Source organism: Hibiscus syriacus, unplaced genomic scaffold, assembly GCF_006381635.1.
Source record: "Hibiscus syriacus cultivar Baekdansim isolate YM2019G1 unplaced genomic scaffold, ASM638163v2 tig00007643_pilon, whole genome shotgun sequence".
Lineage (NCBI taxonomy): Eukaryota > Viridiplantae > Streptophyta > Magnoliopsida > Malvales > Malvaceae > Hibiscus > Hibiscus syriacus.
This window is the reverse complement of record NW_024062141.1, coordinates 15,284-32,156: the sequence shown is the minus strand read 5'-3', so window position 1 is coordinate 32,156 and position 16,873 is coordinate 15,284. Positions and strand designations below refer to the sequence as shown.

Sequence of the window (16,873 nt, the reverse complement as noted above, 5' to 3'; positions counted from 1 at the left end):
CAAATACACATTTCTCATGCTATTTTAAAATTGGGACCATGTGATCTTATTATAGTTGCATTTTTCGTTTCGATTTCTTTATTATTTATATCTATAATAATATATGTTATGTCTATAGCTTAGATAAACATAATATGATTAAATAAATTGTCTTATTATTCGATAAAACTGATGAACAATAAATTAATAACTTACACCATCAATCATCCAGATTTCAACAACACAATCGATAACAACAATATTAACTTTCAAACACAATAATAAGCTGATCAATTCATATTTATAAATGCTTTTTTCCCTCTATTTTTTGTTGTTTCTTTAGCTATTGACCATACGAAGAATTAGGTACACTCACATGCCACCTCGGTTTCCACTTCTCTTCTGTGGTAATTCCGGTGGCAACTGCAAGCGGCGCACGTCAAAGCACCCGTCGTCCCTTCCATGTCGCTCGCCATGAACTCCCCGCATCCATCGACGGCGTATCCTCCAATGTTCGCAGCGTGATTCTTCTGGCACTCCCCGTATCTCACATTCGTAATCATCGTCGACGAAGTACTACAATTTCTTCTTCTTCCACTTTTCAGCACCACTTGACATTTCTTCATCCTCCCTCCGAACAAAAGGGGAAAAAAAACCCCTAATCCCTCTTTGAAATGGGGTTTTCTTTTTTCACCCTACTCTAGAAGAGAGCTCCAAGAGAATGCAAGCTCTCCTCGTTGAGCTACACAATAAAGAAACGTAAAAAAGAAGTAGCTAGATTTATGGCGTTTGATGACTAACCCTAACCCTAGCATGTGCATATTTATAAGGTTCAATGGCATTGCTCTAGTCCATGGAAAAAAGGTTATCATTACTCTTTGACACACCATTACTTTCATGGGCTCTTTTATTTATTATTTATATTTGATCCGCTAATTATTTATATATTTATGTATCGTAATAGTCTAAGGTAATATTTATTCAGAATATTTGTTAGCTATTGATAATGCACATACCTTACAGACACAACTACTCGAATATAAAATCTCTAGAAAAAACAACACTTTCTTTAACCATTAAATTTACGATAGTTTTGATTTGAATTGTGCATTAATATAATAAGTTATGTGTCATGTACATGGAATTTCATTGGAGGGACAAATAAAAGTAAACTTCCAAGCTTGCAGTGCAACGTGTAAGAGTATTATTCTAAGAAAGAAATAGACAAAAGCAAAATGGGAGTGAGTGGAGGAAAGTCTCGTCCTTCGCACAGCATTGGAAGTGACCTTGAATTCTCTTTAGATATGATCATTCAACTGCCTTTGAAGATAATAGGGATTTTATTTGGAACACTTGGTATAAATAATAAGTCTGGATTTGGATTAAGATTTGAAGATATTTTAAATATTTTTAATGTGGATTTTATATTTTATAGTATTTAAATTTGATATAATATGTTGAAAATTCAAATCAAAAACTTAATATATATATATATATATATGATTGACATTTTATTCAAATTATTATAAAATATCGAGTTCAACATGTAAAGTACACGTACATGCTTGTATATGAAAAATTATTGGATACATAAAATTAAGATTCTACAAGTATTTATAGTATAATGTCATATGACAAGATATAAGGAAAAAATTACTCTTATAGTCGTAGTTTTTAAAAAGTGAAAAACAACTTTTATTTATAGGCTCAATTTAAGAGCAAAGGGTAAAAATCCAATAATAATTACAAAAACAATTAACTATCATAAATATATTATTTTAATGACTATAAAATACTATTATGTAACGTTTAGTAACGGTAAATTATAAAACTATGTCTAAAGGAAACACATACGACTCTGACTGAACTAAGTCAAATAATTCCTATCCAATTTGAGATTCTTTATATTACCAGCACTGTAACTTTAACATCTAAATCTTAAATCTAAACTTTAAACCCACAAATTTATAATTTTAAATATTAAATAAAATAGATTGCATGAATATAATATGGTTTGTAGAATATTTTTTTTATCATCAATGTGTAGATTAATACAAAAACGGATGAAAGATAATGATCAAAATTAGTGATGAAATATTAGTGAAAAGAATGGGATTAAAATGGATGGATGGTTGCTGCTTATTTTAATTGAATTAGTGGGTCACACAGGATGCCTTGGAAAGCAGAACCCTGTGGCCCATTGAGACTGTGGCAACAACTCCTGTCTAAGTACCATAGATTCTAATAATTAACACAATGGCCCACCATGCATCGCTCTCTTCTTACGTCCTGTCACGCTCAATCATAATATTTGTTCCACCCTAATTTATATCTTATGTTTTACATCTTAAAAATTAAGTAATACTAAATATCTAAAAATATTACTCAAATTAAATAGTTAATTTATATTTAAACCATTAAAAATCAACAAAAAGTAAATATATTGTATTAAAAATCTAATTATAAATTATACATACAAATTTAACTAAAATCAAATAGGGTTGTCACAAATAGTTAATCGATCTATTGGGATGAGATAAAGTAAGATCATGAATTTAAATATGGTGTAAATGGAATAATTGAGTTAAGAGAATCGCCTTATAATCAGGGACGGAGCCAAAACTAAATGTTGACAGGGGCCAAAATATTGGACTATTTAAAAAGAATATAAAGACTTATTAGGTATTTAAACTCAAAATTCAGCACGAACCAAGTGATCTTAGTGATTAAGAGATTGTTGCTATCCTTGAGGTCTCGAGTTAGAGAACTGCGCATGTAGGGGTACGAGCGTCTATTGTCAAATAGTTGAAAACCTTTGTAGAGATATTACCTTGTATTCACCTTATATTTTTTATTTAAAAAATTCAAAATTCACAAGATAACACCTAATTTATCTAATATTTAAACTTACAATGACCTAGATTATTTTTAGACCAAAATTTTTGAGAACACGGGGTTATCCTTCTTTAGTTCAATCCTTACTTGATTAAATATTTAATAAATTCTTATATTTTTAATTTTAAATATTTATTTTTTCATAAACCAAAATACAATTAGACCAAAATTATATCAAATATAAAAAATTTAAAAGGGTCTGGGCCCTTACTAAGCTCCTCCAATACTTAATCTAGATTCATTAATTAATAGATTGGATACTAATTTGATTTGTTAAAAAAATATGATTATTAAATAATAAAGGTTATCAATGAAAATTAATTTTTATGAGTAATATTAAAATTGTGTTAAGTATTTTTTTATACATTTAAAAAATGTAAAAATATAACATTTATTAGTTGGTGCATATTCATATAGTTGGCATCATTGTCCAAAGGTAGGAAATAATCAAATTATGTACTTTCCCATCATTATTATATTATCTTCTATTATTAGTTGGTGCATATTCATATAGTTGGCATACTAAGTTTGAACTTGACAGTGTGTTTGATTAGATTTAAGTTGGTTGAAATGGATATAAAAAATTATGTAAATTTATGTAAAATATATTAAAGTATTATGTAAATTTATTTTTCTAAAATATTATAAAATAATTATTAAACTTCTCAAAGGATTATAAAATGATCCTTATGATATTTAAAATAATAATAAACATTATTTTTCACTGATGATAAGTGCATCGTTTTTTTTGTAGTTATTCATACTTATCACCAAATAATTGTCCTCCTTTATATAAACATAGATAATTTATTGGTCCACCGCATGGTCCACTATTTGATGAGTTTAAAATTGGATTATGTCAGTAGATACGTTATTGTCATGTAGTTCATCGTTTGGATTGGTCGTCAGTCCAGTCATGTCAGTTCATTTGTTAAGTTTTTAACGGCAAGTACTAAAATAAAATAAAAACTAAAAATTAAAATGATTTTAAAAAATAAAATTTTAAATACTAAAATATATCAAAATTAATAGTTTAGGTACTTGAGACGTAATTTACCATAGAATATATTATAAATGTAGAAAAGCGGTTTGGACATTGAATATATATATATATGTCTTTTATTACTCCCTATATGGTTATTGTTTAATAAATTTTAAAAGATATATTCTTATATGATTATTTTTACTTATATAGTGGTTGTAATAAAATTTAAAATAAAGTATATAATTGACCATTAAACTATATTGAAATGAATTTTTTGATCATTAAACTTTTAAAACTTATAAAATGATATTAAATTATTACAAAAATATCATTACACGTTATATAATAATAATTTTTTAAATTTAATGATCATTTTATACTAGTTTGGTGAAGTTTAATTATCATTTTATAACTTTAAAAAATTAATGGGCAGAAAGATGAATTTAAAAATTAGGTCTAAAGGCAGGTTGTGCCACAATGTTGAGTGGGAATGGAAAAAGGTATATATGATTGGTGGGGTGGGTATGTGGTCCAATCAAATGAAAGGAAAATGGGGCCAATTTACATAGCCCATCACCAAAAAAAATCCTAAATGTATGATATATATAGTGCAATAAGACAAGTTGGCATTTGGGCCTCACGTCAACCCCCCGGCCCATTTTCATCCTCAACAAACACATGCTTCTTGTCTATACATTCTATGGTGGCTAAAAAAGCATTTCACAAAATTCAAATCATTGGATTGTTGTGTTCGGTTCATGGATGGATGTATGGTTTTATGTCAATAGTGAAATATTTTAAAAATATAAGCATTTGAAATTAGATTATCAATAAAAAATACCTAAACAATATTAGAATTTGAAATTTCTTTTGGTCTCTCCTCAGTACCTCTTCCGGTCCATCCCTAGTGTTTAGGGATGGATGTATGATTTTGTGTCAAGGGGGAGATCGTTTAGAAATATAGGGATGTGAAATTTGATTATTGGTAAAAATACAGAGAAAATACCTAAACTATATTAGAATTTGAAATTTCCAAGGGATTTGGTCACTCCTCAATATCTCTCTCGGTCCATATTTAGTTCATTTTGATTATACTTTATTTGATAAGTGTTAACAGGGGTAAATTTAAAACGAAAATAAGGGGTCAAGAGTGAATCGTATTTCCTAAGAGGGTTACTGTGTAATTTTTTTACTGTATTAAATTATACTTTTTCAAACTTTCAAGGGATTTAAGTGTAATTTTACCATATTTGGTCACACCTAACTTCTCCCGTATAACACTATTTAACCAAACGTCCATACAAAAGTATCATATCATTAGCTAATTCTGCTTGTGAAGTTTTGATGTGGAATGAAATAATTTTCCCACACCCCTTGTTTTCTAGTTTATTTTTTTTATGATTAGAGGGTTTGTTTTGTGGACCTACGTTCTATACTCAGAGTTTAAAATATTATTTGTTTGTATAAATTTTAATATATGAATTCAATCAATTCTTTTAATATAAATATAATTGTACATGATATGGAAATTAAATAATAAAAATAATAATAGATATCAGTTTAGTATTATCATTAATTTTTGAATGAAGAGTGACCAAAACAAAACAAAAAAATATTAGGTATGATTTAAAAAATTGATAATCAAAATAGAACCACGAGAATAATTAGATGATCAAATAGGTAGTTTACCACGAAAATTAATTACAATAACTATATATTAACAAGGTTCTTAATAATTGCTGAATCAAGACTGCTTATGCTTTGTCATTAAAACAAGCACTATTGTTATTAGCATGAACTAGACGATCATAGTGGTTAAGAGATTTTTTTTAAGGTTTTGCGTTCAAGCACCGCATGTATATAAGAGCATAAACATTCATTATCAAAGAATTAAAAGTTTTTAAAACAATACGATAGGCAAACAATACGAATTAAAACTTTCAATTAAAACAATACGATAGACATAAGACTATTATAGTAAGGTAATGAATCGGCTTGTTGGTATTTCCTCAGATCCAACGACTATATATATATCTCCTACATATTTTGTGTAAACTAATAAGTGAAACTATTTGAATGTCATGTTTCCTATTTAGGACGAAGGATCTTATATTTTAGCGTTTTAGAGTTCAAATAGGTTTTAATTTGTTAGAACGAAAACCTAATTGATATAAAATCAAACTACGATCTATTCATGTCAAATCATTAATAATGAATTACTAACTACAAAAACATACTTGAAATAATTGATATATTGAAATATTTGAGTTTTTTTTATGTGATATTCTAAGAAGATTGGTTTCTTGTCGTAAAAGCTTTCTGAAATGATAAGAATAATACAAATTAACCTATTTCTTGATGACCACTACCTCTTTATATAGATAAAATATTAGATTAATATTTTTAGTATTTGTAATTATGCCCGTTATCAAATCATCAATACAACTTATGATATTTACATTTTAATTCCATAACACTTTACTACTAATGACACATATAATATAATTAGTCACTTAATTTTGTGTTATACTTTATTATAGCATTGTATATTGTACATCTGTACTCACAATTTTAAATTTTGATCCAACATAGTTTGCACAACTTGTGTAAAAAAAAAAAGTAGCTATAGCATTGTACCATTAACAATGATAATCGACTAGAACTAATGCTCAAAGATTAAAAAAGAAGAGTTAATTTAGAGTTTTTGACTTGCCCGTCTAGCTCAGTTGGTAGAGTACAAGGCTATTAACATTGTAGTCGTGGGATCGAGTCCCATTGAGGGCAATTCATAACGGAGGTCTTCTACGGAAGTTACTCTTAACCTGGCGTTGGAGACAACCCACTACCTTACCTCCCCTTACCCCATTATATATGGGAATAGGGTCAGCAAAAAAGTTAATTTAGAGTTTCTATCTCTAAGGCCATTTTCATTTTTTCTTTTGACATGCATATGGAATTTGCACCATAAAAAAGTCCAAGATCAACAAATATATATATATAAGGAAAATATTATGCAAGTATATTTATAATTTATCAGGATTCGGTACATATATAGCAAAATAATACATATTAGCTATACTTAATATACACCTTTTTTCTCACCATGCAAACTTGAGCAATATACACTTCTTGATCCTTCTTGGTTCCTAGACCATGGTGTTGTCGTTTTGCTTAGAGTGAAAGATATAAAATTTTCGTAAATATTTGAGATATTAATGATATATAATTTTATATTTTATTAAAAAATTATATGATTTTACATCATTAAAACAAATTAATTTGATTTTTAATTTTATGATGTATAATCATATAATTCGTTAAATATATATAAAACAAAGAAAGAAGGCAAGTTAAAACAAGATTTTTATTTTTATTTTCAAAACAAGCCATCTTCCAACAGCCATTTCTCTAACAACGTCAGGGGCACTTGATCCCCCAGATTTGGCTTGCTTTCATCTTGGAAAACGACGCTGTTTTCAGGCGTCATCAAATTTGCATTCTTCTGCTCCACCGAGACAGATTCATGCGAAACGTTATCCGAAGAAGTGCAAGATTTGTTGAAGTTGAAAATCGAGTCGAACCCCTGACGAAGCGGTGTGGTTTCGACACTGAATGCTCCTTCGTCACTAGAGCTGGTCCCGGAGGAGCCGTTGATGAACGAACCCTGAGTCACCTTCTCAGCCGAGTTCGTTCGAAGATCAGCACCACAACCAGAACTAGAAGTGATCGGTTTCGGTGTGGCTTTCATCCAGTTCTCGAGCAACCGAGATATATTCTCGGCACTCGACGCGTACGACTCGTTCGGCGGCTTCGAATCCGTGGAAAAGCTGGGTTTATCGAGCGACAACGCCTCGGACAGCGCCTGTTTAGCCAATCGAATATCCGTTTGAAGCCTTCTCTCCCACCGTCCCTTAGGGACCGATTGAAACGATGAAACCCCATCTTGGTTTTGACCCTTTCTAAGCTTCTTCTTCAAGTGGGTGTTCCAATAGTTTTTTATATCGTTATCTGTTCTTTGAGGAAGGTAGGAAGCTATGGCTGCCCATCTGCAAATCCGAAAATGAAAACCCACACTTTTAACAACAACAACAACCTTTTTATCGATTTAAATCACTCGGTTTACATTCAGACCTGTTTCCCAGAAGAGCTTGGAGATGGATAATCGTCTTTTCTTCTTGGTCGGTGAAGGTACCACGTTTGATGCCCGGCCGAAGATAATTAGTCCATCGAAGCCTGCAACTCTTGCTGCATCTAAGCAAGCCTGTAAAGAAAAATCAAACAGATATTAATGTAGGGAAAATTAAAGGTGCCTCTATATTTATTGCACTCTTTAATGAACACAACTAACCCAACAATTACGAGTTAAGAGAGAGAATTGGATACCTGTATTAGTAGGAATGGATCTCCAGTTTCCCGGACCGTGTTCTTGGATATAAGAGACCAGTATGATATCTTCTTCCGGTGTCCATGGACCCTTTTTCACACCGACTTTGTCGCAGCAAGGAGGTCTACCCATTTCTTCAGTTTGTTTTTTTTGAAGAAGAATTGATTCTGGGTTTTGAAACCCCGAGATGTTTTGGTGATTAGTTTCAAGAGGGCAAGGGTTTGGGTTTGTGCATATATATAGAGGATGATCCCCCGGAAAGGAGGTGTTTAACGCTGACACCCACTTAATGATGAGGTAAATGGGGATATGCAAGAGTCAAAACAGACAGCAAAACATCATTTACTCAATGTTCGCCAAAAGTCAGATGTGCTTGGACTCTCTCTCTCTCTCTCTCTCTCTCTGGTGTAAGACACTCGTATCTAGCATGCACATCATGTTCCCACTAGGGATGTACATTTCATCACAGTTCGACGTGTTTCAATTTTATTTGATTACATAAACTTCTTTTTTCTTAAAAAATGAAATTTTAAGTTTGGATTAGCTCATTTTTGTTGAAGATGATGAAAAAAAGCCACCTGATTTAATATAATATTATATTTAGAGATAATTATAATAAAACTTAATTAGGTTTTTATTTATTTAATAAAAATAATATATATATATATATATTGAATCAAACTTATGTTGAATTATAAAATAATATTTGTTCATAATTTATTTTAACCATTAACAACGTACATACATCTTACATACACAGTTACTTAAATTCATGATCTTTAAAGAATACAATATTTTTTTAACTACTAAGATATATTCAAGGTTTGAATTATATTTATCTCATAAGGTAGCATGGTACAGGATCTTTCTTTTATCACTCAAAAACCGTGTGGCATTCATTGTAGGGCATCTAAAAGAAACCCTAATTCTCATTATTTGTTTACCCTCTTTAAAGGCTTGTTTCATGAATTAGTAAATGTGGAGTTTCTCTAGGGTAAGTTAATGTTTTGCCTATTTGCATGCAAGAGGAACTTGATTTTTCATGGAGAAATACAAATGAAAACACCATTGACCTTCCTTTTTAAAAGACTTTGTTATGTGTGCATCTCTTAGGAAAGGGAACCTAAGTCCCTTAAATTAAGTTAATTACGCTTGTGTTTTTTTTTTCTCATGTGAATCCATAATACGTTTCGTATAAAGTAATAAAGTTTAAAAATATTCTTTAAATTTTAAAGAATATTTAGTATAAGTTTGAATCTAATATTAAAAAAATAATTATAAAATAATATTCTAATATTTATTATTTTACTTTATGCAAACTATATTATATGAGTAGCTAAAAATTATCAAATAAAATAAATTTAATTTTTATTATACTTTTTTAAAAATGTAAGGTTAAAACTAAAGCTCGTGAACTTTATACACCAAAGTAGATTTATATACATTAAAATATCATCAATTCATTCTTTTAATTAATGTCGATCTTTGAATTTAATACTTTCCGATCATTTTTGTGTCACATATCACATCATGACGTTATAAATAGTATTTCTATAAATTTATTATTTTTAATAAAATTTTAAAATCTCAATAATCTTTTTTAAAAAAATCATAAATTTCACATGGCAAAACCACAATGTATCATATGATAATAATATCTAAAAACCCTTAAAACTTATTAGTTAAAACTTTTCAAACGGCTTAATTGATTTAATTCTTAATTCAAACTTTATATACCCTTAAACCTAATCAAAGGAAAGATGCATTTGACCTCTTAGGGGACCAAATGTATAACCATTATTTTGAATAAATTATTAAATATAGTTCAATAAATTAAGAGAAGAAAAAAATACACTTATTTTATTAGAAAAAATGAATATTAAAAATTTTAAATCTCATTTTTAAATTTATCGATCTACCACTTAATACAATAAGGATGTTCTCCTTCACAAATAAAATCTTTAACTGAAATTTAAATAATCATGTAACAAGATAGTAATTTATAATTAATAACCTAATTTCAAATAAAAGAATTAATTAATTAATATTTATTATTAATATTCTAGTTTATTTGCTCTTTGAGTCAGACCCATTACTATCTATCCCCATAATGAAAATACGAAGAAAAATAAAGTCAGATTCGATGAATTAGTAATGAAGGAATACATTACTTTACCGTGTACTACATTATGATATATTATATTATCAGGAGGACCTACTTATTTTAATTTTATATGTTTTTATAATTTTTATGATTAATATTCTAATAATACAATTATTATTTTTCGAGCAAGTGATTCTAAAAACCATAGAATTATAAGTTTGATTGTATTTTGATCATTAAATACAAAATTTACAACAAAAATATGGACGTGATGGAAAAATAAATGTATATAACACCATATTAGATTTTCATTACTTGAACAACCTATCAGTGTTATTTTATTTTTCTAATAATTTATAATTTAAATCATTAAATTATTATAAAAATTTGTTTTTACATAATTTTTAAATAAAACTAACTAAAAATTATTATCCAATAGATTAATTTTATGAAGATCAAATACATGGGTGATAATAATTTATACAAATATTTTATCATTAAAATTGTAATGTTTTGTTAAATATTTTTTTTTTGCAAATATATATATTAACATAAAATATTTTATTTCACTCATATCTTCAATATGATATAATCTGAACATATATAGATTAAATACAATTTAATCCAACAAGGCAAAATTAGTCTAAATCTCATAGATAATTCATGATTTAATTTTTTTTTTTGGATAATTCAATTTTTATTACCCAAGAAGCAAAAGGATGCTACAAGATACAAAATCAATAAACAATACCTTTAAGTATAGCCATGACAACAATCAAAGCTATTTACTGATTGCAAAGAACAGAAAACAGCAGAACAAACTCTGCTTAAGCAATGCCCCATTTATCACAAAGAGCAGGCGAATTCGAATGACTTGCTTGATATCGTCCAACGCGTCGTCTTTAGTTCTGTTTCTTTTACCAAATAATATGCTATTTCGTTCCATCCAAATGCCATATATGTGACCAGTCCAAGCAAGCTTTAGAATCCGAACAATGAGAGATTTACCTTTAAAAAAACAAACAGCCCAGGCCAGCTCACTGTCCCAACTTCTAACTCCACGGTTGATGACACATAGTCCAAGGATAGAGCCCCACAACTCCTTAGCAAAGCTGCATTCAATAAACAAGTGTTCTCTTGTCTCTGTCATAGTGCCACACATCAAATACTTATCGGTTCAATGGATAATCTCATATACACGAGCCTAACCCGAGTAGGCAGTCTGTTTAGCATTGCCATCCACGCCACAATGCTAAATTTGGGAATGCGCCCAGAAAACCAGATTAGATGGTGCCAGGGTACTTTAGGGCCAGTAGCACGCAAATAATCCCAAACTTGCCTCGTGCTCAGATCACAAATCTGACCCGTGAAGAGATGAGCAACTTCAGATCTGATTTCCAGCAGATGTTTGAAATTCCAACTAGCATTAGCAGGGACTGCCATCTGTCAAAAATCAACATTTCTAATAACACAGGAGTGCATCCAAACCACCCAAAGGGAACCTTCATTAGCCAAAAGCTTCCTAATAAGTTGTACAGTGCAAGACTTATTCCAGCACCCAACATCTTGCAATCCCAATCCCCTTTCAGATTTCAAGAGGCGCATTTTCTTCCAACTAACCCTTGCACCCTTTGCAGGTACATCAGATCCCTTCCAAAAGAAGCGAGAACATAATTGCTCCACTTTCCTAATGATCGCATGAGGCAAAATAAGTTGCCTACACCAATAGTTCGAGATGCTTAGGAGTACAGAACGAATGAGTTGTAACCTCCCAGCAAAGTTGAGATGCTTATTTGCCCAAGAGGTTAGCTTCGCCCTGAGTTTGTTAATAAGGGCTTGACAATCCTTCACAACCAATTTCCTCGTGACCAAAGGAACACCCAATCTAAAGCCAGTGAAATCCCTGATGAGACTGCTCTGCACAGCAGGAATACCAACAACAAACATCCCACATTTGCTAGCATTCAACTTCAAGCCTGACACGGAATAGAAGTGATCCAGGACAGCCTGCACCCCATGACAGAACTGATAGAACCCTTGCAAAAAATGAGCAAATCGTTCGCAAAGCAAAGATGTGTGAGCCCAATCCTTTTACACTTAGGATGATAGCCAAAGACCCCATTTAAAGCAGCCACATTCAAAAGGTTAGAAAGCACGTTCATGGCCAACACATAAATATAGGGCGAAAGGGGATCACTCTGCCTCACACCTCTAACTCCTCTAAAATATCCAACAAGAGTACCATTAAGGACAATAGAGTACCTAGGGTACGCAAAGCAAGCCCATATCCAGCTAATGAATTTTTCAGGCAACCCCAAAGCATGCAGAATCACACCATGTAAATAAAATTAAAATAATATCTTATGTTAAATTTATGCGGTATTTAAATTTAAATTAATTGATTAAATATGGAATGAGCAGTATACCATGTAAAGAGCGAGATGTGTGAAACCTGCTGGTTGGCCTTGGCCCATCATTGAATATATTGAAAATGATGGAAAATCAAGCATGCATTAGCGGACAAGACTTCACAAACGAACAAAATAACAAATCATTTCATTCATTTTTTATCACATAAACAAATAATTCTACAATTCTTGTTTAGTAGAAGAGCACCATTAAATTAAATTATAAAATATTAAATATATAATTATAAATTAGTTAAATTTTTAAATTTGATTTAATTAAAATATAATATTTATGAAAACATTAGTTTTTAAGGTAAACTATACTATTAACCATCTAACTATATATCATTTTTGTTTTAACTACTGATTTTTCAATTTTGTCAATCGGGTCGCCTGACTATTTAAATCTTGTCAATCAAGCTACTTGCCATTAAATATTAACAAAGGAGATGACATGGTAGTTAATAAAATTTGTATAATCCACATTTAGTCCTCATTACTTACACATTCTATTAATTTGGTACTAACTTTTAGATAATTTAATAAATTTAATCTCCAATTATATGGTGGCATGTGTCACTATATGATTGGATGTTTTTTCTTAATATTTTTATTGATTCAATTTATTTCCCATCCAATCAAGTGGTTTTTATGTGTCACCAATTGAATTAATAAAAAATAAATTGAATCAATAAACATTGTTGTTGGTGTTTTAACCCAAGACGTGAGGAGAGGAAGCAAACGCCCTAACCACTAGAGTGCACCATTCAAATGACAAACATATCACGACATAATATATATAGTTAATGACAATAAAAAAAGGAAAAATGACCTAATAAGAACTCCAACATGGAATAATTGAATAATACAATAATATGATATATATATATATATATATACAAAAATATTATAACTAATTAATATGTGAATGTATTTTATTTATATTTTAAATAATTAAAATAAAAATAATTTTAATATATTATAATTGAAATATAACGAAGAGCTTTGTTGATTTAGAATTTTCCTGATAGTTGAGGACTTATCGTAGTAAGCATTTTAACTTATGCATTGATTTGTTTATATTCCCGTTAGAGTAAGAATTTTACATTTTATTATTTATTCATTATATATTTGAAGAAAAATGTAAGGGAAACTTGATTTTATTAAATTAATCTATTTTAATATAGAGTTGTTAAATAAGATTATAATTCGATGGATGTTATAATATTTTAAAATATAAGATATGATACATTTCAGTTTAATAAAATTAGAATAATGAAGATAATTTATTAATTTAAATATGTAAAATGATACATTTCAATTATAACATATTAAATTTAATTTTATTTTAATTTTTGCATTAAATGTGATTTAAAATATAAATAAAAAATATTCATTTATTAGTCAATTATAATATTTATTTATATATTTTTTATATTTTCATACTATTCAATTATTTCATGTTTGAGTCCTTATAAGGTGATTTATTACCATTAACTATATTATAAATTATATAAATTTTGTTTTGTATACTAGACAAATTTATTGGTCTAGCTTAGTGGTTAGGACACTCAAATTTTTTGCTGGTGTCCTAAGTTCAAACTCCACCAACAACGGTTATTGATTTAATTTATTTTACATTCATTCAATTGGTGACACGTGGTACCCTTTGATTGGATAGAAAATTTATTAAATAAAAATATTAAAAAATTCCAATCACACAATGATTTATGTCACAATCAGATTGAGAATTAAATTTATTTAATTAAATAAAAGTTAAGACCAAATTAACAGAATATGTAAACTTTTATTAACTATCATGTCATCTCCTCCGTTAATATTTAATGGCATGTAGTTTGATTGACAATATTTAAATAGTTAGGTGACACGATTGACAAAATTAAAAAAAATGGCGGTTAGAATAAAAGGGGTAAATAGTTAGGTGGTCAATAGTATAGTTTACCTTAAAAACTATTGTTTTATAAATATTATATTTTAATTAATTTATAATTATATGTTTAATATTTTATAATTTAATGTTTTGTAAATTAATTTAATAGTGTTCGTCATTAACGGTGTCCACCCTTTGGTTTATCATGTTTTAATATGATTTTATATCATTTGAAAGCAAACAAATTATTATTATTGTTGTTGTTGTTGTTAATAAGAGTAAGTACAAAATAATATTTATTTAAAGATAATTTTCAATCATTTGATATTAAACGCCTATATTTTTGACATTTTTTGTGCTCGAACTTATAACCTCAAAAAATAACAATAACTTTTTTTACCACCGAGATCGCAAGTTAAATATCAATAGATGAATTGAAGAATGGTAGACCGTTTGTATTTTTAAAATTTTTAAATATTCTTACGATAGCTATAACTTCGATTTTTAAATTACTCCTTGAACATCATGTGTATGCATCGAAAGAAACTCTAATCTTTATTTAAAATTTAACCTCCATGATTTTTATTATAGTTTTAAAATTTAACCTCCATGATTTTTATTATAGTTTTTCTCTTTTCCAATCAAAAACTTCTCGAAATAAGATTTTAACATAAAAAATATGATTGCCGACGTGAAATAACATAAATAAGAAGTTTGTTCATGCATCTTAAAATGAACGAGATAACGTTGTCTATGCAAACCAAATGTCCCATGCTTTCTTAAAGAGAGCTTTGAAAAACCCATGTAAGACAATAATATGAATTCACATGATATATATATTAAAAATTTAAGATTTACTAATTAACAATCAATTCATTCAGTATAATGAAGTACTATATCTTTTAAGTAAGAATAAAAAATATGCACAAACCAAGTGGTGTATGTAGTATAAGAATTGTTATTATTCCTTGAGGACTCGGGTTCAAGTACCATAAATACCAGGGTTGTAAACGTTCAATGTCGAGAGATTAAAAGTTATATTTGAACATATATTATCTTATATCTACCCTAGATTAATAAAAAAAAAATGATCATAATGTTATAAACAAAACAAATTAAATTAAAATAGTAGTATAAATCAAATATCCATGTTTAAACAAAATTATCAAGTAAGCCATTACCGACATATTAAAGCGAAGGATTGTCGTGGAGGATTCATTGTAAAGCATGAATATTGGACCATTTTGGGTAAACTATATTGATGGTCACTTTTGTTTTATTTGTTATGATTTTGATCATTTAATTTTTAAATTTATATATTTATCATTTATATTATTGATTAACTTTCATTATATTTATGATATGACACATTAATAAAAAAATTAATTCTAATTTGACACAAACTTTAGAGAAAATGTTAATTTAATATTTTTTACAATATTGTAGTTATAATTCTAAGAATTAAAAGAGCATAAGGAGAGTAGCAGGTTAGTTATTGACTTTGATCGTATAACGTGATTGGAGCGGTGACGAAGGTGGAACTAAGGATATGTCAATGTAGTAAAACCAATGTTTGAATGATGGTTTTGTGATAAATTAAAAATTTAAATGTTCGAAATACAATTTTTAAGAGTTGAATAATCTAAATAGAAAAACCCTAAAATATTTGATAGTGTATATATTTATATTTATTTTAACTTAATGATAATGTCCGGATTCATCCATCAAATATAGATAGAATTAATACAAAAAGTATACATACATCCAAATCAGTACTAATTTCACATATATAGTCAAGATTACCATTTAAGTTTAGATAAGATGAAATGACTTTGAACAAAAAAGGATAAAAGTTAAGTTTGGCTCTTGATGCTGCATGCAGTAACAAACAGATAAATTTGGCATCCTTGGATCATGCCATGCATTGCTGTTTATTAAACATTTTGACTTTCTCTCTTTGGTATTTATTGGACGGGGGTGGCTGATTTCGACACTTCCCAGGCCACGTGTTGTTCAACGATAAACTGAGAATCAAAAGCCAGAATAAATTTTGAGTTTACATTTAATGTCTAACTGACAATTAAGGGTGTTTGGACGTAAAATGTGAGATTCTTATAGGAATGAAATTTACATTTTTTACGTTTGGTTAGTCCGGGAATACCATTTCCGATAATGTAAGATTACTAATAATAGATTTTTTGGGTATATTACAAGGAATGTCATTACC

General features: G+C 28.8%; 2 protein-coding genes across 2 annotated transcripts; both read right to left on the bottom strand.

Annotated features, from left to right (window-relative positions):
- Nucleotides 1–316: 316 nt before the first annotated feature.
- LOC120201563 (mini zinc finger protein 1-like) lies at nt 317–764 on the bottom strand. Its single transcript, XM_039202148.1, has one exon. It carries the CDS (start codon nt 603–605, stop codon nt 342–344), a length of 264 nt encoding a protein of 87 aa, XP_039058079.1. The 5' UTR covers nt 606–764; the 3' UTR covers nt 317–341.
- Nucleotides 765–7,197: 6,433 nt separating this feature from the next.
- On the bottom strand, nt 7,198–8,392 carry LOC120201569 (myb-related protein 306-like). Its single transcript, XM_039202152.1, has 3 exons — nt 8,243–8,392; nt 7,991–8,120; nt 7,198–7,905 (listed from the first exon to the last, which is right to left on the bottom strand). The coding sequence occupies exons 1-3, from the start codon at nt 8,373–8,375 to the stop codon at nt 7,236–7,238; spliced, it is 933 nt and encodes a 310-aa protein (XP_039058083.1). The 5' UTR covers nt 8,376–8,392; the 3' UTR covers nt 7,198–7,235.
- Between the last annotated feature and the right edge of the window lie 8,481 nt (nt 8,393–16,873).